Below are 19,219 nucleotides of genomic sequence, written 5' to 3'. Positions count from 1 at the left end.
AACTCGATAAAATTCGCAATTGGAAAGGAGCGAAGGAAACGCATATCTAATTGGCGTATAATAAAATAGGATCATCTTCCCTTTTGAGAAGATAAAATAGGGTGCCTAAAAAATAGGGCACACGTATTTTCGTATACGATAATCGCTAGAGAATTACTCGTATCGATTACTCAGGTAGTTATATAAATCATATGTCTAAAAACAAAGTTATAATTCCAAATGCACCCGTGATAAATAGTACACCTGTTTGTACACTAACCAAAAAAAAAAAAGAATGAAGTATTGTTTATTGACCGAAATAGAATGACAAGCAACCAAAACACGTTTCTTCTAGCCATCTTTCCAACCACGTGTAAGACGGATTTATGATTCACATGTACTACTTACACACAGAACGGTTCGTATCCCTCTTGCAAACCGCAGGTCGTAAAGAACTTCAAGGTATTTACATCCTGTCCGAAAGTTAATTTTGCTTTTTGTCCAACACCAAGCGTGAAAGCTGGTACGAAACAGTCACCCTGCACGTCAGCGAAAGACGTTTCACCACCGAGCGCATCCATCAACAGTTCTCCGTTTAGAGAAAAGCCTAAATATTTCGATATTTGTATAAAGATTGTTTGTGGTGATGGTTAAACGCATAAATTTATATTGGATTGCTACCAGCACGGCAGGAATTAATTTTAAAAAAAGGGGTCAAGTAAAAGGAGTAATCCATTAGTGCGACTAGCAAGTTGAAAGTTAACGAAGCTTTACGTAATCGACTAGCAGCGGCTATAAAGATAAAACACGCAGATAAAATGCGACTATATACAACTATGCGAAGCTAATGTGAAAATTGACATAAGCGTTACACATGCATATAGGGCTGATAATATCATAGCATATATCAAATATTAAGACATGAAAATAGTACGACGTTATCACAAAGAAAATTAGCTTTGGAAAATGAATAAATAAATTTTGCAGAAATGTCGTAATGAAGAGATAGAAGGGCACTCCATATTGGTTTAGTTCAAACAATATTTTCTATCGTCGATGAACCGCGACGGTCTTCTTTACAAAGCCTATTCAAAATTATTTTGCGATACCAAAATTTAGGACCACCCTTTGTTATAGTAGTTAGCAAACATGAATCGTATGGAATATGAAAGCTTTGTTGCTGTTATTTACAATATTAATTGAGTAGAGTACTGGATACGGAAAGAATACAAGGACACACATGATGCTAATCGACTGTGTATGATTAGAATGTATAGCTTCGGTTGTAAATGAATGAAAATTTGATATATACGAATACGTTGTCGTGATGATGTGACAAGGTGAGGCAATAATCCGCATTAATGACTTTGTGGAATACATATGCTTTCTTTGCCGTATGATGTTGCAAAGTTTGATTGATTAAGCAAATGACACTCATCCAAACTGTACGAAATACCGTGTATACAACAATGCAGAAAATAAGCGAAAGATATACGATAAAAAAAACAAACGAACGTAGGTTATTTGTTCGACAATAAACTTTTGTATTTAAAAACACGTTTTTCTGTATCCAGTAATCTATCTCTTGAATCAAATTATATATATGTATAGCTTGAAATGGCAGCTGAAGCGTTCGCTTGAAAGATTCCGTCTTACTAATTGTTCGGTCAATTAGATCCAGGAAAACCCCGACAACGTCTCCAACCTGCCATTGTTTGCCAAATGTCTCGGCTGTGCCCGAGTATACTTTTTCCTCCTTTAAAATAAAATTTCACCAATTCAAAATCTCCGTTGGTGATTTGTACGCGATCCATGACACATCTACCTTACGATTAAACACGCTTAATATCGATATAATTTGCATGTACGTTTCGTCGTATATTACGTATCTATTTATATATGTATATTTGTATGTCCGCGCGAGACTGAGATTCGAACAAAGGCAATACGTAGGAGACACAGCAAATGATGTACACTTGATAGATATATTATAGAGATATAATGTTGCTCGCGGATTCCTTCGCGTTCGCTAATGAACGTCAAGCCACACTTCTCGAACGAAATCCCCAAATCAATTTCGTTCGATCTTCGGACAAGGAAACGCAGAAAAAACAACCAAGTCAACATGAAAAAGAACATATAGAGACAAAGACAACAGTAGTGACGAGAAAACTCAAAAAATGGTGGGCCTGCAGATCGAATTATTGGAAAAATTGGAGTCTTACTGATCGTTCGGTCTGCGACGTCAATGAAACATCCAACTACGTCGCCCACTTGATATCTGTGACCAAATGACTCGTGGATACCGGCGTGTACTTTAGTTACCTGATATTTACGATTGGTATCAATTATTTATGGCCTGTCAGCTTATGATGCATTTAGAATCTATTTCATGGACAAACATCTATCCTTACCGTGAACATTGTCGAAACCATTCGAACAAATTTATCTGCGATGCGTAATTCGACGTACGTGAATTTTATTCTTTTATTTTTTCGTTTACGCGAGTTCAGTGTCTTTAATAACAAATTGCTCGAGCTTGAAAATCTATTGGATTGAATCAAGGAACACTTACGTTATAGCCGTCAAAAGCCCAAGTGGATTCGTCGCTTCCCAGCATATTCCCGGGAGAGCAGTCAGCTTTTGCCCAACCGACTCGCATAGGGCCAGCTGTCAGCACCTCGAACTCGAAGTACCACTTTCCGCTACTGACTGCGTAGTGTTTCTCAACGCGATATGTTCTAAAGTATAGTTGTCGTAACCTGTTGGCTTCCAACAGTAGCGCTGTGGGAACAAACGTATGGAGGTAAATAATTTAATAAGATTTTATTTTGCTATTAGGTCGATCGGAGATTTGAGATTTTCACGATTTGGTATTGCAAAATTTCCAAAATAAAGACTGACATTGCTAACGAAGCTAACTGAAATTCTGGCAAAACATCGGAACATATCTTTTTCTCAAGAACACGACCCACGCTCGGAAATTTCGATTATGAAAATTCTATTATTAGACTACTCTAAAATAAAACAGGATTTGCCAATATTTCAATATCTTTCACCTTCGTGTTGTTCTCCAGTAGGTGGTTCCAACATGTATCCATAAACCAAAAGTGTCCTCACAGTTTCACTGGCGGTGTCACGATTAGCTTTCTTGATCGCTTCGTCCACCTTCGGGTAGGGTACCAAATGGGGGCTCCTTCTCATCTCAGAATCCTCGTTCAGACCATAAGTCCATCCCTGACTAATCCTTTCCTTCGCCCACAAATTATGAGTATTCTCTGCAAGCTGGTCTACCAGTTCTTCCATCTTTGGCGTGAGTGTAATGGCGCTAAGATCGAGTGGTGCTGGTTTATATCCGCTGCTTTGCAGGAAGGGTTCATTTGGAAGCCTCAGAGTCTTTATTCTAGAGGGTGGTTTATCCATCGTGATATAATATCCCAAGGCTAGAATAGTCTTCAGTGTTTGCACTGCCAACTGAGTGTCGTAACGTTTTTCTGCAGCTGGTAATCGTTCAAACTGAACGATACATGGATGAATCTTTCTCATATCGTCCCTATGTTCTCCATATATCCAACCAGCTTCGATTTTATTCATTGCCCACATCTCGTGGATATTCTCAGCTAGTTTATCTCTGATTTGCTCGACGTAAGATGGTAAATTGATCATAGATGTGTCGACTGGAGCTGGGACGAAAGCCGTGTCGTCCTCGACCAGCCATGGGCCAGCTAGGACCACCTTGTTCATGTTTCCAAAGTAGAAACAGGGATCCAAAGATAGAATTTGCTGTGGTAATAAGCTTTCCACCAAAGGTGAGAATTCTTCTGGCGGTTGAAACTTAAGTCTGCCGTGATCACCGCCTAACAGGAATCTACAGGATAGTTTGGACGAGCAGCTGATTGCGGGGAAGAACATGCCATCGAGGTTGAAATTTCGGAAGGATCCCATGATAGGTGCTCCGTTGAAGGTGAAAGTGATTATGGGCACTGTGAGATCCAATGCACATCCGATCACGTCGCTCTTTCTGATGTAAGGTTCCGTGACATTCTGAACAACTTGAGTTTTTCTACCACCGGTCCATAGATGTGCACCGTCGAAACCGAATGAATAGAGGTCGTCGCCAACACCGTTTCCACCCCATTTCTCGCCACCACCGGGGTATGGCATGTACCTTCGCAGAAAGAGATAAATAAATGTTAAATCAGATTGAAGAATTCTCCATTGAAACTCTATGTGTATTTCTTTTCCCGTAAAATAAGCGCAGTTATACGTATGGGTAATTTTATTGGTTGAATTATTTTCTTAGCGACGTTGAGCGATTCGTTCATAAGTTCGGCAGCTATAAAACAACCTTAAGATTATCTTAAGTATCAATGACGTAATGATATTTTGTGTAACTTTGATACATTTAGTTGGCATCAAAGAAGCGAATTCGCTGAAATGACCTCGAGTTGATATTTGATAAAACCTACACAGCCTTAAAAGGACCACGAGTATCGATGAGACGATTTGAAATGATTTTCACTATCAGTGAATGCCAATAACACGACCCAATGGTCTGTCTTTTATTGACTTACCCAGCGGTGTTCGCCCATCCTATTCTCAAATGCGGCATCATGTGCGTGGTCTGTTCGATGTGGTCGACGGTGACTTCGAAGTACCACTTCTGATAAAGCGCCGAGTTCTCGACTCTACCGACGAATATGTTCGGTCTAACGCTAGCCACGTGATCGACCAGTTGCGTTTGAAGAAGGAGATTTTTTCCTGGCAGCAAGAAGTCACAGATATTGTTCTGCGAAGATCGAACAGCCACACCGTTACCCACGCACAGCGAGCAAAGTACGTCCAAGACTTTTGGATCTCTTCCGTGTTTCTCCAACAAGGAAATGATGACTTTAATGTGCTCGTCCTGCGAAGATATGGAAGTTCATCGAGATTGTAGGATTTCAAGTATTTTATCGTACGTTTAACTCGTTATAACGCTTACCCTCATCATGTTTAAAGCTTCGGGCGAGTCGATAAGAACGCAATGAAGCACGTCCAACATTCCAGTGCCTTCGCTGGAAGCCTGCGATCCGAGTCGACTGAACAACCAGTTCAAACGATTGCTGTTAGCAAATTGCGCGCAGTTTGTGTGATTTCCTTTGATAATAGCTGCCAATAGTTGATACAGGTATCCTGATATTTGATCCCAAGCTTGACCACTCTCGTCTCCCGAAAGTGCCACGAGGAAACCTTGTGACGTAATCACGTTGATCTTGTCGATGGCTTCGAGTATCAAGTTCAATATACCCTCTTCTTGAAACAGGTCTTGACGATTTCTCAGAGCGCGGAATCTGTTTTGTTTCTCTTCGTGCTCTACATAAATCGTTAGAGTACGTCAATCTACTGTAATAATAGCGTTTCTGCGATCATAATAGTTTGCTTACCCATGTCGTCTTCGGGTTGAGCAAAATAATTAATCAAGTCTTCCAGACACATCACCATTTCGTTCAGATTCACATTTTGGAAGAACATAGACGCTCTTCTATCTACTTGCAGCGTCTCTAGGCCTCTAAAACATATTCGGTCCTTTTAGCGATCTGCCTGTCCACGTTAATTTATCATTCGGTTTGTAACGGCTCTGTACGCTTCCATCCAAGCCTCTACCATTTTTAATTGCATACTTTAATGTGGAGAAATTACAGTATCGATCGAACGATAGACACTCACGTGATGAACTGGGTGAACAGACTGCTGCACTTTCGTATCACACGAGCTGTCCGGGACTCTTCCTCTTGAGACCGAGAGAAGTCCAAACCATCGTCCATCTTTCCTTCTTCGTGAAGGACGGCTTGCTTCTCCTCCACTTTGCCCACACCCTTTTTCTTCGTCTCGTACGACTATGATATAAATCAAAGTCAATCAAAGTCAAGTTTAATCCACCTCAACGAATAATATATATGTACTTTGAGTGTAAATGCATGTACGTACATCAATATGAGTTATCTCAATAGTTAGGAGTTATGAGTGTAAAAAATAAAAAAGAGGATGCATATGAATTTGGAATTTATGTATGGATAGACTTCTTACGTTTAGTAAATATAGTAATAAACGTTTTAGTTTGGACATTTTATATGTTTCATATTTGTATATATTTTAAGATATATATAAAGATCAGCTTTTATAAATTATTAAACTGTCCTAAGAGTTTTGTGCAGATGTGCATCTTTACTTCTTCGTTTAAATGATTCACTTGCTTGAATATAAGAATCCTACGTATGAATTGTTATTAATGTATACCTTGTACGAGACCCAGAGGCAAGTAGTAGCGTGCTGCATGATAACAGTCGAGTCACCATACTTGATGATGGGTGTACCGATAACTTCGAGGTCCTTATCCTCGAGAATGATCTTCTGATCATCCTTCTCTTGCCGTAACCAAAACGTTGAAGTCTCGGTCGTTGCCTCGTTTCTTCAAACACAGAACATAATTATGTAACTTACGATTATTGGCACGACGTTCCACTTGACCTTTGAACTTTTCTATTAATACCTATTAATAGATATCTACCTATCGACCAGGTACAGTTCGTTGTTTTCTTTGACACCAAGGTAACGTCCAGTTGTCAAGTGTCTGATCCTCATCGGATGCAGCCAGTTGATAAAACCACCGGCCCATTTAGTTCTTGCCAGCTCCAGTCTCCATAGAGATCGAGCTTGACTCATTACGCTGCCTCCCTCGTACACCACTATACTGTAAGCAATATATTAACTACTAGAAGCCATATCTAGCTTCAGCTGTGCTAATCGAATTATCTATAGAAACGATTATCTCTAGTGGAATGAACGCGACGATTTCGAAAATAAATAAATAACAAGTTGTAATTAACTTTCTCGAGAAGGATTTTCCTTCCAACAATGAATGCAACAATACGATGGCGTGAAGCGTAATTGGATTGTACATTATGAGATATTTAAAGATGCAAGTTAGAATGTATACTATATGCAAAAATATATAAAACGTTCGAAATATAGTATTTGTTATGACGCTCGGTGGATGAAACATATTTACGTTCAATCTACATCTTTTGTTCGGTTCTGTTTATAAAAATATGAACTTGCATAAAAATAGTTATTTTGCTGCATACAGTTTTGCTAGTCCAAAGGGATAGAGGAAGGGGTTGAATTTTTTAACACTTACTTTTGACTCGGTGTTGTGCCCCATGTTGACGGTATAGTGAGGCATTCGTCGCCACCGTGAAAAAATCGTAGAACGTCACCGCCAAATACGTAACCAACGTATTTCATCCGGCTGATTCCAGTGCCGTAAGGTTGTACCGACCAGTGGGTTACGTGGAACGAGGCGTTAACCACGGATAAGTCGTTCTCTTTTGTTGTGTGCTAGATAAATGTGGACGAGATTAATTTTCAAGATAGTGCGCATTTTAATGATCTCACGGTGAGACAACAAAATATTTGTTTATTTGAGTGCTATGCTTAACAAATATCATTGTGAACGAAGCTATTGGGAATATTACTGGAAAATATTATTGTTTTCTGTTTGTGTTGCTTACCAAGTATCTCTCAGTGGCCACAGATACCAGAATAAGGTCATCACCGACTCGAACCTTCTCACCCTCTGATCTCTGCTTCGATGCTGGATGCACAGTCCACCAACACGCCTCACCTAAATGATCAATCGTATTACGCACACGTAAACACGACAGGAATTGATATTAGTTGATATTAATTCGATCGCGTTCCTTCGGCTAACCTTGAGAATGCTGTTGCAGACCTACGTCGAAAGCCAACTTGTCGTTGGACGAGCTGGTCGATAAACACGCCAAATACTGTAAACGAAACAGTCAGTTCCTGTGAAAATGACGATCGAACGATGATACGTTTATCAATTATGTGCGAAAAAAGATGCAATTGTTTACCATGTCGCTGTTTTGATGCCTCAGTAAAATAGCGTTGCCATACAATAACGTTCTGTGTCCAGATCCAGTGCCCTTCCCCTAAAATTACGGAACGATATTCTAGCGATTAGATGAAACATGTAGGAAGTCTGAGATACACGTAGGTCGAAAATGGATTAAAGAGAGAGAAAAAAAAACATAAAATAAATACACAAGCATACCGATAAGAGAAGGCCATAAATAATGATTGTTAACGAATGAATGTCAATGGCAGGCATGTATTCATGCTCGTACGATCGAAAAAATAAATGCGTAAATTGATTGTATGTTAATTGAATGTAAAAGAGAAAAGTACGCAGTCATAGAAATTGGCGCGATCAGCATACAAGCACAACGTAACTGTGTCAGTATTTAAACATAAGATAGAAAGATGCATAATTGAAGAAAGAAATTTCAACGAGGAGGAAAGAAAAGAATAACCAAAAAAAGAAAGAATGAAAAGAGAAAGAATGAAAAGATCGGTGCAAGCAAATGACGTTACTCACAAGCATGAACGTAAACGTAAACGTAAACGTAAACGTAAACGGTGTCTTAGAGCGATACGGAAGGTATACTTACTAAATTTTCTTGCTGCTGCAAACAGAAACACAGATGTTGTAAATCTCATCCTTTCGCTTTGTCAATCGTGAATAGATAGAGAAAGAATAGTAGAGAGAAAAATTCGGTCAACACGCTTACAATGTCGGTCGATAGGTAAAAATGTTTTGCATGAAATTCTCGTTTTGCGGTGAGGTGCAACGCATCGACGTAACAAAAATTGGACATAAACATGGGACGTAAAAACAAATACGGACAAATGAAAGACAACTTGAGACGTGTTACACGGCTACATGGACGCATGCCACACTTATTGGATAAGGAAACGTGCGGATGCATTCAGAAAATTATTTCGTTGTGTCTTATCGAGGAATAAAAAAGGTACGGAAAGAACAGCGATTCAAACGTAATTTAATTCGCAGTCTATCAAAAACAACGTGGATAGGTTCGCAAAATCGCAGGTATCTACTTTCTAAGTGCATCGTTCAGTTTAGTTGGTACAATTTTACAAAAATATGGATAAATGATATTGATTAATCTCTCCTGTATACGATACATGAGATCAAATGGATTTTATGGCCCACTCCTATGCAGGTGATTTAAGTACAGAGGTCATTCACGTCGACCAATCGATTTACGCACGATGCAGAGGAGAGTCTTGTTTATCGTACGGATTAAACATACTGCAACTATTTGTTGTCACAGTTATCGAACAAAAAGTAGATACGGCGAATATATATGACGAGAACGCCTGCACAGGAAAACGAAAAAATATCACGGTGTGGAGGATTAGAAAATTAGAAAAGAAACAGTTGCTTCGACAACGTAACGTTCGAACGATCGTGTCAGTGACACACGAGGATCATCGTACGATGAAGGATGATAAAGAAGTGGTACGTTACCGTCTCGGAACCGGCGGCGGTTACCAATTCCTGCAGAGCTCTCACCGACAGAGCTTGTTCTATTACGAATACGCATTGCGACAGGTCAGGTGGTATGTTCTGCAATTGTAAATAAAATGGTCAATATTAAATTTCTACATTTATTTGGCTCAACTTTGTCAGCAATCGTAACGAAATACAACAATCGAATTAATTAAAAATTCTACCTTGTCTGCGATATTCTCAAGGAAACAGTGTCGATTACCAAATCCCTCAGCTGCGAGGCAAACCCTTTCACCAGTTGCGGTACAGGACAGACATACCATGTCCTCCTACAATTTCGATTCATCGTTGAATTCAATTTTTCTTTTATCATTTTTCGTCTAATTATCCGAAACACGAAACGGTACTAGCAAACGCTGATCTGTTTTTAATTTCCATGGCATCGTGTACATACTATATACAACGATGTTATATACATTTTGATGATATTTCGTTGCAATAATGTAATTTTCGAAATTCTCAGTTTTCGAAATATCTAATGTATAGTACTAACAAACGCCGATCTGTCTTTAATTCCCGTAGCATTGCATAACTGTTATATAATAGAAGCTTTGATAATTCTTTTGAAATAACGCAGTCTTCGAAATGTTCATTTATTTAATAAATATATAAAAAATGGTAACGTAGTGAGAGAAAGAGGTGTTGTGTTTAAAAAATGATTCATTGATGCATTAGAAACACGAGAACCAACGACGACCTTTGCGAAACGCTAAAATATGATGTGAGCCAAACGGCAGATGTTACGCACAGTGCCAGAACCAATTTGGACCGTCTCAGGAATGCTCGACGCTGGTTTTATACAAGCATACTGGGAAACGCTTCTCAAGACTTTCAAAGCGAATTGTCAGGGAAACGATTTCACTGTTTTTACTACGCAAGCCTTGCTTAAGCGTTACTTAAGAGGCAGGAGTGGTAGTATTCTTCGGTATAAGACAGTGGCTTCGACTGAGTCATATCTCACGCGAATGAGTTTTATCATGCAATTCCGCCAATGTACAACGCAATTCGGCGAAAATATACAGACAAGAATTTTCGAAGTAGTTCTAACTTGATTAAACAATCTGTACTATATATTTGAAATAAAACAGTGACGCGACACGTCGGTGCGCTTAGGATTGCATTCTTTAACAACAGTATTGAAATTATCGACGATTAAAATATAAAACTTCTGCTAAGGAACTTGAAAACAGAAATATATGAAAATATATAATGCAAACTTTTATCCATATGTTTTACGATAAATCATTCAAATACTCAAAATTTATCGTTGCAAATGTAGAAAATTTCTACGACAAGGTATACGAACTGGTCATATCGAATGCTTTGATAATTTTGAAGTAAATATAGCGATAGTATTTTTAAAGCGGCAGATTACGGTCGTGGACGGATTTAGAGTTTCGAACGGATGTGAATGATCGATTCTAATTCGCCCGTGCGTTTCAAATTAGCGTCTTGGAGCAAATTCGACGGCCCGTGGAAACTTTTTACGCTCGATAACGCAATTAAACAGTCGCTCTTTATCACTGCGATCGACGACCAATGGTGCAATATGCTAACACAATTATTTCTATCGTCAACGACGACCTGTCATGGCGCGTCGTATCGCTCGTAAAAATTCCGTGTTGTTCCTCCATATAAAATTCGTACGCGCGACGTCAAGAGTAACGGCAGTTCTGCTTCGTTACTTTACATATTTTTCACGCAGATAAAAGGAGCACGCATATCCAAACGCAACGCGTACGACACGAACGCCGTCATGGCGTATTATAAAAAAAAACGTGTTCGAGGGTGAATTAACATAACGTGTTACCGGGTTATACGAAAAGGCACGCAAGTCTCATCTGGCCGTCGAGTATATTTGCGATTCAGGCCTGCCAACACCTTTGCAAATTTGTCTAACGACAACGTTGATGGCGTTTCGCATTTTAATTATTATTTTAGCTGTTCGTTAGCAATTTCTGATAAAATCTAAGGATCACCGATGGCTGATTACAAGTTTCAATCGTGATTTCTCGTGGTATTTCATTCGAATATTGCTGCGCGAATAATTAATAGACAAACATCTTTGCAAATTTATTTAATGAGAATATCGACGATGTTTTCTGCCTCAATTTCTATTTCGATTGTTCGTTGAATAATTTCCGGTAGAATCAATAAATTACGGACAACAATATAGGAATTTTGGTCGCTTACGATCTATGTATAATCACGACTTTTCTCGGTGTTCCATTCAATTATGGAGAATGAAGCAATCGAACACGGATAATGAATCAAATAAACCAATTATTTCCGCTCTCCGCGACATCACCGCGATCGAACCTGCAACGTGTTGCAAGCGCGGGTCAAGGATTGGTTTATATTTTAGTGTTCAACAATTGGGCGCGAATTTATTCTAACGTGTAATAGATGTATATCAAATCCATTTATGACATCGTACTAAGAATCGTACTTCAATCGTATAGGTATAATTTCACAGTTTAAAAGGAACAAACGTTTCGATTCGAACGATTACGTCGTTAATTGCCGATCGATATCTTCATTGTATAGCGAGGTGCTTTCAGCACTTTCCAAACTACTCGTATCGGCTACTTGGCCCGTGGTTGTGTACGAAACCGACGAGCAATTGTTACGAATCGTTAATGATACGTTCTTTGCGTTCTCGTACGCAAGCATTCGCTGAAACGAAGCACGTTATTAACTCGGACGGTCGCTTTTCGACGTGGAATCTTTAATGAAGAGATACCTACACAAGCTGTATTGATCATACGGAACAATGCAACGTCGATTGCTAAAATTAACTGTCACGACGCTCTTAAAGAAGAGAGTTGACAGTCTAGAAGTGGCTCGTCCGCTAGACGCACGGCATATTTAAACGGTCCAATTTAGTATTAATTTTAATTAGCCAGCATCGTCTATTTGTCGCCACTCGTGCCGTTAGCGACGAGTGAATGTAAGCGAATCGTAAAAGTGTGCACGATAATTTTGAGGGGCGCTCTACGATGCCAATAGCTGTTGACTTAATTAACGATCATTACATACAAGCCAGCGGATCGTGCGCGATGACATGACTTTTTTTTAGCCATCTTTATATTTCTCGAGACATCTCAACATTCTCGAACGTTTTCATTGGACGGATACCGCCAAAGATAACATACATGCGATTCTACGTACGTCCGATATATTTTCGTGAAATTACGTTAAACGATTTATACCAGTTTCTGAAATTGAAAACGGTGCAAGGAAGAGAAAGAAAAGAGAGAAAACACTGGAGAATGAAATTACGCTCCTATTTCCGTCCTTTCTCGAAGCGGGGTAAAATTGATTTACGTCGGACTCGTTCTCGTGCCAAGCAAGGCTAGCGATAATTTCGAAAAGATTATGTATATTTGTCTTCGTTAAACTGGATGAACGAATGCGTCGTTATAAATTTCGTTTAATCGCATTAATCGGCTCTCGATAAAGTAAACGGGACGTGAAACGATGAGACGATGGTTTTACTGGGATTAATAACAAAGATAGAAATTATCGATTTGCGTGTCGATGATAAACGAAACGTTCGGTTATAATCAGCTCCATCGTATTAATGCTCGATTCACGTATAACACTATCGATTCTTCTGTTCCTATCTAAGCGAATCTAGCCGATGAAAGCTTCAAATGTTTTCAACCGTTTGGACATTTCAGGTTTCGGCTACACATAATCAAATTTTCAAGTAAAGCTTAATAATAACGGCACAGCAATAGAACATGGATCGACCATTCGATTATGAAAATCCTAATGACGACAGGTGAGACACGTTCGATCCTATAAACTAGGCTAGAATCGTGTTTAAAATCATTTATCTCTGAATCGACACGATCGTTCCTCTAAAACGAGGTTGGCTTTCCTATAACTAGATCGGTCTCGATTAAATTTCGTCGTGAATCCAACGATAAACTTGTTTCTCGCACGATTTCCTAATCAACGAATCGGCAATCCCATATAGTTGAACTCAACTTCAAAGGATCAAAGAAATATTAAATATATTATTTTCTCGTTTGAGACAATCGATTTGTGACACGTCGCACACCAGCCAAAAACATATGACAACCATATAACGTTGCATGCCCCTAAACATTTTCTTTCTTTCTTCTTTTTTTTTTTTTTTTTTTATTTAGCCGATACATATTTACTAAAATGCAGTATATTTTATCAGTGAAAAACGTGAAATTCGGTGGCGATCGATAACATTGTTTCTCTTCGAATAAATATATCCGGTTATGCTTCCCAGTCACGAACGCCACTTACACTCGTTTAACACTTTGGATGGGGATATGCGATATCGTGTAATTTCATTAGCACGTAATTTCCTTCGATTCGTTTAATCAAACGCATCTCGTACCTTGGAAACACGACAAAGAAAAGTAATTAGTGTCGGTTATAGCGGTCCATGTTTCAAAAGACCTCTGGTTTAAGGTATTTCTTCGTGGCATAGTAATTTCCTTGGAGACCTTGGAACTTGGACGACCACTTTTACGGATGCGCGATTCTTCAAAGATTCCCCCGTGCAACTTCTGGGTCACGAGTAGTTTCCACGAACGATCCTCTTAACGATATTTCGAATTAAAAGCAATTCTCAACGCTATTTTACGAATTAGATGTTATTTGGTCTTCTTTTTGAGGCAAAACATTTTAGGTTCGTAACGGGGTAAGCGTTCTCACTAGTAAACGATATTCGCGACATGGAAGATAGTTCGCGAACAACGCTTGCAAGATATTCGCAAACATTTCACGATCGCTTTATGATTACTTTACGATTTTCGTGCGAATATTACTCGTAATAAACTTATGAATAGTTCTTTAAAGCTACGAAAATGTGTCATGTACCAATCGTGATCGATAGGAGCTTCGACGTAGACCGAGGATTTTCATGCTTTTCATAAATAAATATATCCCAGTTCACCACAACTCAGTAACAATAAGATCGATATATCTTGCATGTAGAACTATCTTTGGATAATAAAGGCTTTATGGTATATATCACTGATCGAAAACCGCCGATACAGGCGTTTCAGAGAATTATGTTTCATGAACATATTCGCCAACTCCTAAAGATTTAAAGGCAGCAATTTCAACGTTGTTCGTTCTCTTGATAGAAATGTAACGCAACAGACTGTTCATCAAGAACCGAATCCAGCCGTGGATAACCCAGTTGTCGAAAGGGGAAGTAGAAGAGGATGTCGCAGGCGTTCCCGAAGAAGAAGAAGGAAGTCCAAATGCGTCTGCAAGCCTCGTAGAAGGCTGATTCTATCGTCTAATCCTTTCATCATCTTCTATTTGGAAATGTACTTCAAAACGCCTGGGAAACGCGTGACGACAGTGGCTCGCGAGGCTGGTAAAAAGTGGTGTTCCATGTCGGAAAGTTCAAAGCGAAAGTACTACAAGCTCGCAGAAAGGGTGAGGCGACGATGCTCCTCGCGGCGGAGGAGATAGCTTGCTATACGATGCACGAAGTGTCTGATTTACTTCGTATCCGTGATATCATTCTGATGATAGGATAAGAGAATACCCGGAAGAAAGCTTGAACGCTCTCACGTAACAAAGTGACGCGTATTCCAAAGCAAGAAACGGCCGTTTGAAACGCGAAACGCGTGCAACCTGCAGAAGTCGTATTATCGTAAAATCGAGGCATCGTATCGAAATTCGAATCATGGAATTCGTGTTCGAAAAACGAGATCGAGCGTATATACATTCACACTGAAACATACTTTGTACTTTGTGGAACGAATGTACAGGTTTTTTTATACGTAGAAAAGGCCAGAACGTTGCGCAACGACGGCGTGTTGCAGAAAATGGAAAAGGCAAATAACAGAGGAAGGGAGAAACACGGAGGAAGAAAAAAAAATCGATGGACACGCGTGTCGGTGTTGTTGGTCGGCGATATTCCCCGATAAGAGGACCGCGTGCATCAGAGAGATATATTTTTACTAAAGGCGGGTATTAAAGAGTCGAGCATCGAGCGCGTGCAGCTTACGGAAGCTCAAGGCTGTAGCTACCCTCTCGGTCACTATGTTACTGCCTGATCCTTGCGGGTTGAACGAGGTCAAGGTCGTTCGACACGAGAACTTTAAGTGCTTCCACGATTCATTGAATTCCCCCCCCCCCCCCCCCTGTGCTCGTCCTTTGCAACGGAAAATCGCGATTTTATGCAAGACAACAGCACCGTGAACACCGCTCACACCGCGAATGCTAACTTTAAACGCCTTTTAAGCGGATTTACCCGACGTCACCTACTCGCTTGCCATCTAATTGCGTTCGAGCCTGAACGATATCCGACCTTCTACGATGTCGCGTTCTTTCTTCGCCGAGTCCAATCCTTCAATAACATCGCGCGCTTTTCGACCGCTCCCACGTGATGATCCAAGCTAGTCGAAGACTTTTCTGCGCGCGATTTTTACGTGAAAATATCGCGTAATCGTTTAATGTCCATCGAACGTTTCTCTCGTTGGATCAGCGTTTGCAGGGTACCAAACTATAATACAACAAAAAAGAAAAAAAGGAAAAAAAAACGTTCCTTTGATAATAAAGATCCATGTCACGCTCAACTGTTAAATTGCTCTTTGGAATCGTAAGATAAATCGCTAGAAAAATTTTCCTATTGCGTTATCAATTTTTAATGTAGTAACGGATAAACATTTGACTCACCGTACGGAGGAAGGATACGTCATCCTGCTCGGAGCCACCCTCGCTGTCAGCCATCCCGTCGGTACGTTTTCACGTAGCCTGACGCCGAGCTCAGTTCACCTCTCCCTCGCGTTATTTTTCTCGGTCGTGGTCTGGCCTGGTTCTCCGCGACGCACGTCCACCGTCTCCAGCCTCGTAGTCAATAGGGTGCGGATGAACGGTCACACGCGGTCACAATTCGACATGGTTCGCCTTTCCGGTGGCACACACACGGCTGCCGGTGCGGAACGTTTACGCGCTGGCCGACGATGTCCACCAACACCACCAGCACGGTGTCGACGACGTCCTAACCTCCGATAGCGTACCAATGATCAGCCACTACTGGCCGGAGAATGGCTCGCGTGAACCTCGGCAACCCCTGCGCAAGCGCCCGTTTCCTTCAATCAAATTCCGCATGCTCGAAATTCCGTCGTAATGAAAACGATACCCCGTATACACCACCCCTTGTTGCTGTTTTTCTTTTATGTCAGGACAGTCTGCTCATTTCGGTGATTTAAGTGGGTTAAAAGGGGCTAGTAGTTTGGAAATTCCCTGTATCTCCAGCAATCTTGATCGACTCGATAGATTTCACGAATTTATCGAGTTCCGGAATCTTGGAAGTTTAGAGACATGGAATGTTTCAGACGTCCTTAGGATGGGAAAGATCGCGAAATATTTTTGAAATTCATTAGCAATTTACCGGAAGGTTTGACTGGGTTTACAATTGATACAGCGAATGCACGAATCGTGTCTAAGCTGCAAGATCCTTCGTATTTCGTCGAAAATATTAATTAGGTTACCCCGTTACTCGAAAAGAAGTCAGAAACAGGGGAAATTGTATTGCGTCCTACGCACTGATTTAAACGATCAAAGTTGGGAAGAAAGCGCAGAAGGTAGAAGTTGGCTGAGCGAGAAGGGGAGGCTGCCTGGATCTTACCGCGTTTAATTGAATTGGGAAAGCAGAGAAGTAATTATCGTGCCCTAGAACATTTCTACCTGGTGCATTTTGAAACTAGATACACACATTATTATTTATTATTATTATTTAGCAAATATCGTAATGCATCGCAGATCGTTTGGTCTATTATTTTTCCAATGAATCATCCACGCGCTATTAATCTTCGCTTATCATTTCTATACACGATCACTGCTAATTGCGGCGTTGATTACGGTAGCGTTGCTATCATTGTTGTTAACGGTATTATCGGTTTTACTATTTACGTAATTGTAGTGACGATGCGTAAACGTGCGTCAATTAAACGGAGAAAACTTCCATCAACGAAGTCCGTATATTTAGATATAAATCCAACGGGTGACAGGTTTAAGTAAAAATAGTTTAGAGCAACTGTTCCACCCCCTCCCTTCCCCCCGTATTACTTCCGCTACAATTTAAGGTATAACGATCTGACGTCTCACTTGGAACAAATTTCTTTGCCATTGCACTCTTCCATTTTAATAACCGCGTCAAATTTATAAACCAACATACACACGCGACACGTAAGACCAAACATAAAATGGTTACGAGTAATCCGTGGAAATCCAATTTGCGCACGAATCGGAATAAATCCAATTTCGTGTGAACCCTTCGATCAAGTTTGAAGCAGTTCTTCATCCTCGACCGATATTCGTTCCCGAATATCAATCGAACAAATCGAATTTAATTACTCGGTTAATTAAACGATATCATCGACGATAACAAACGCGATGGTGGACGACGTTGACGCGAACAGACACACGCTTCGAATCGGACCTGTTTCATTCTCGCGTCTATTTCCAGCAACCGGCAGAAATAGATGCATTTACCACACGGTGAAACGTGCGAGGGATCCGTGTGAGCTTGGCCGTGCCTCTACTCGAATTAGAAATGGCAACATGTTAATCGAAGGTTAAGGATATCGCGACGATGTATGAGCGAGTCGCGAGACGCGATCCCGAGAGGAATCGTCGAGAGTGCGTACGAACGACCGCCGATAAATCAGCGACGCGTTGCCACGAATTGGCAACGAATCAGCATAAATTAATATTGTCCTAGTGCTAAATATTTCTTTGAACAATTCTTACGGAGCAGCAGCGAGAAAATATACCTTGTTACCGAGATGGGAGCGTGTGAACGAATTCGTGCGAGTGTTTCGCAATTTTGGAAATTCGCTGCCAGAATATACACGAGCTACGTGGAAGATCAGCATCGTCGCGTGCATCTAAACGGAATATACCTATCTCTGTGCGCGATCGATCACTTCGATCGAGCAATCGAGCGTTTCATCCACCGATGTAGGAAACATCGTCGCGAAAGAAAAAGGTAAGAGAAAAGCTGGCCGTACGTATTTGTAATTAAAACAGGCACAAACTTTCGAGAAAGCTGCCTGTGGCGCGTATCGCGCCCACTCGTACGCAGCCACGCATACGCTTCTCCATGCGTACAGTATGCAAATGCATCGAGGTCGATCGGTCTGCCGAGTATCCGCAATGCAACCGGTAATTCACGCCGCATTACTTTCAAACTGCACGCCTTTTTTTTCAGCCACTTCACTGTATCGCGAAACAGACGAATCGATCAGAAACCAAAACTGCCCTCGAAGTTTCACCTCGAGAATCGAAAGGGAAAACCGTAAAGAAACTTCCTTTTACACTATACACCAAAAACAAAAAAAAAACGATAACACTCACTCTTGTCTGAAATCGATTTGCGGATCGACCTGGATCGAGCCAGGGGTTAATTCGGTCGAACGATTCAGGATGGCTGGATCGTTCGTTTTCTTGGTCGGGCCCCACCGACGAAATTCGTATCGAGGCTCGAGCGGTTCTGCCGGAGCACGATGCCGAGCGGAGTGAAGCGAGCGAACGAGCTAGCGGCGCTCTCCGGCTATTTTCAGCCTCGAGCCGAGCCCGCGTTGCCTCTCCTCACGCTACGTGTCGCCGTTCCTCCGCGTTGCACGCAAAACACACCGTGTTGCTGTCGCTTCTTGCAACGACGGTGTCTTGCCTCGTCGTTTGAACGAATTACGAGCAAGTTCGATAATAAACAGGTTCGTCAAACGATCTTAAAAAGATAACGAAACTACCCTAAACAGATATTTAAACTAGTAGATATTATTTCGC

General features: G+C 40.7%; 2 protein-coding genes across 12 annotated transcripts in view; one reads left to right on the top strand and one right to left on the bottom strand.

Annotated features, from left to right (window-relative positions):
* LOC117234761 (ryanodine receptor) overlaps nucleotides 1-18,950 on the bottom strand; it is a 33,911-nt gene extending 14,961 nt beyond the window's left edge. For 6 of the 11 annotated variants that reach the window (XM_033496261.1, XM_033496263.1, XM_033496266.1 and 3 more), the window contains exons 1-19: nucleotides 18,788-18,950; nucleotides 16,103-16,499; nucleotides 9,583-9,687; nucleotides 9,377-9,475; nucleotides 8,496-8,510; nucleotides 7,899-7,976; nucleotides 7,733-7,808; nucleotides 7,533-7,645; nucleotides 7,160-7,359; nucleotides 6,530-6,712; nucleotides 6,259-6,430; nucleotides 5,689-5,858; nucleotides 5,406-5,530; nucleotides 4,964-5,334; nucleotides 4,554-4,885; nucleotides 3,039-4,147; nucleotides 2,555-2,763; nucleotides 2,205-2,304; nucleotides 388-586 (exon numbers count right to left, since the gene is read on the bottom strand). In XM_033496261.1, the coding sequence (XP_033352152.1) occupies nucleotides 388-586; nucleotides 2,205-2,304; nucleotides 2,555-2,763; nucleotides 3,039-4,147; nucleotides 4,554-4,885; nucleotides 4,964-5,334; nucleotides 5,406-5,530; nucleotides 5,689-5,858; nucleotides 6,259-6,430; nucleotides 6,530-6,712; nucleotides 7,160-7,359; nucleotides 7,533-7,645; nucleotides 7,733-7,808; nucleotides 7,899-7,976; nucleotides 8,496-8,510; nucleotides 9,377-9,475; nucleotides 9,583-9,687; nucleotides 16,103-16,156 (3,710 nt within the window). In that variant the 5' untranslated portion in view covers nucleotides 16,157-16,499; nucleotides 18,788-18,950. Of the gene's footprint in view, nucleotides 1-387; nucleotides 587-1,635; nucleotides 1,736-2,204; nucleotides 2,305-2,554; nucleotides 2,764-3,038; nucleotides 4,148-4,553; nucleotides 4,886-4,963; nucleotides 5,335-5,405; nucleotides 5,531-5,688; nucleotides 5,859-6,258; nucleotides 6,431-6,529; nucleotides 6,713-7,159; nucleotides 7,360-7,532; nucleotides 7,646-7,732; nucleotides 7,809-7,898; nucleotides 7,977-8,495; nucleotides 8,511-9,376; nucleotides 9,476-9,582; nucleotides 9,688-16,102; nucleotides 16,500-18,787 lie in introns of all 11 variants that reach the window. The other 5 variants (XM_033496270.1, XM_033496264.1, XM_033496272.1 and 2 more) reach the window with 3 other exon arrangements.
* On the top strand, nucleotides 12,503-15,558 carry LOC117234762 (protamine-like). Its single transcript, XM_033496273.1, has 2 exons — nucleotides 12,503-13,205; nucleotides 14,554-15,558. Exons 1-2 carry the CDS (start codon nucleotides 13,165-13,167, stop codon nucleotides 14,888-14,890), a joined length of 378 nt encoding a protein of 125 aa, XP_033352164.1. The 5' UTR covers nucleotides 12,503-13,164; the 3' UTR covers nucleotides 14,891-15,558.
* Nucleotides 18,951-19,219: the final 269 nt, after the last annotated feature.

Source organism: Bombus vosnesenskii, unplaced genomic scaffold (assembly GCF_011952255.1).
Source record: "Bombus vosnesenskii isolate JDL3184/JDL3185 unplaced genomic scaffold, Bvos_JDL3184-5_v1.1 scf7180000013308, whole genome shotgun sequence".
Lineage (NCBI taxonomy): Eukaryota > Metazoa > Arthropoda > Insecta > Hymenoptera > Apidae > Bombus > Bombus vosnesenskii.
Note: the sequence above shows the minus strand (reverse complement) of the source record. Positions and strands in the feature narration are given on the sequence as shown.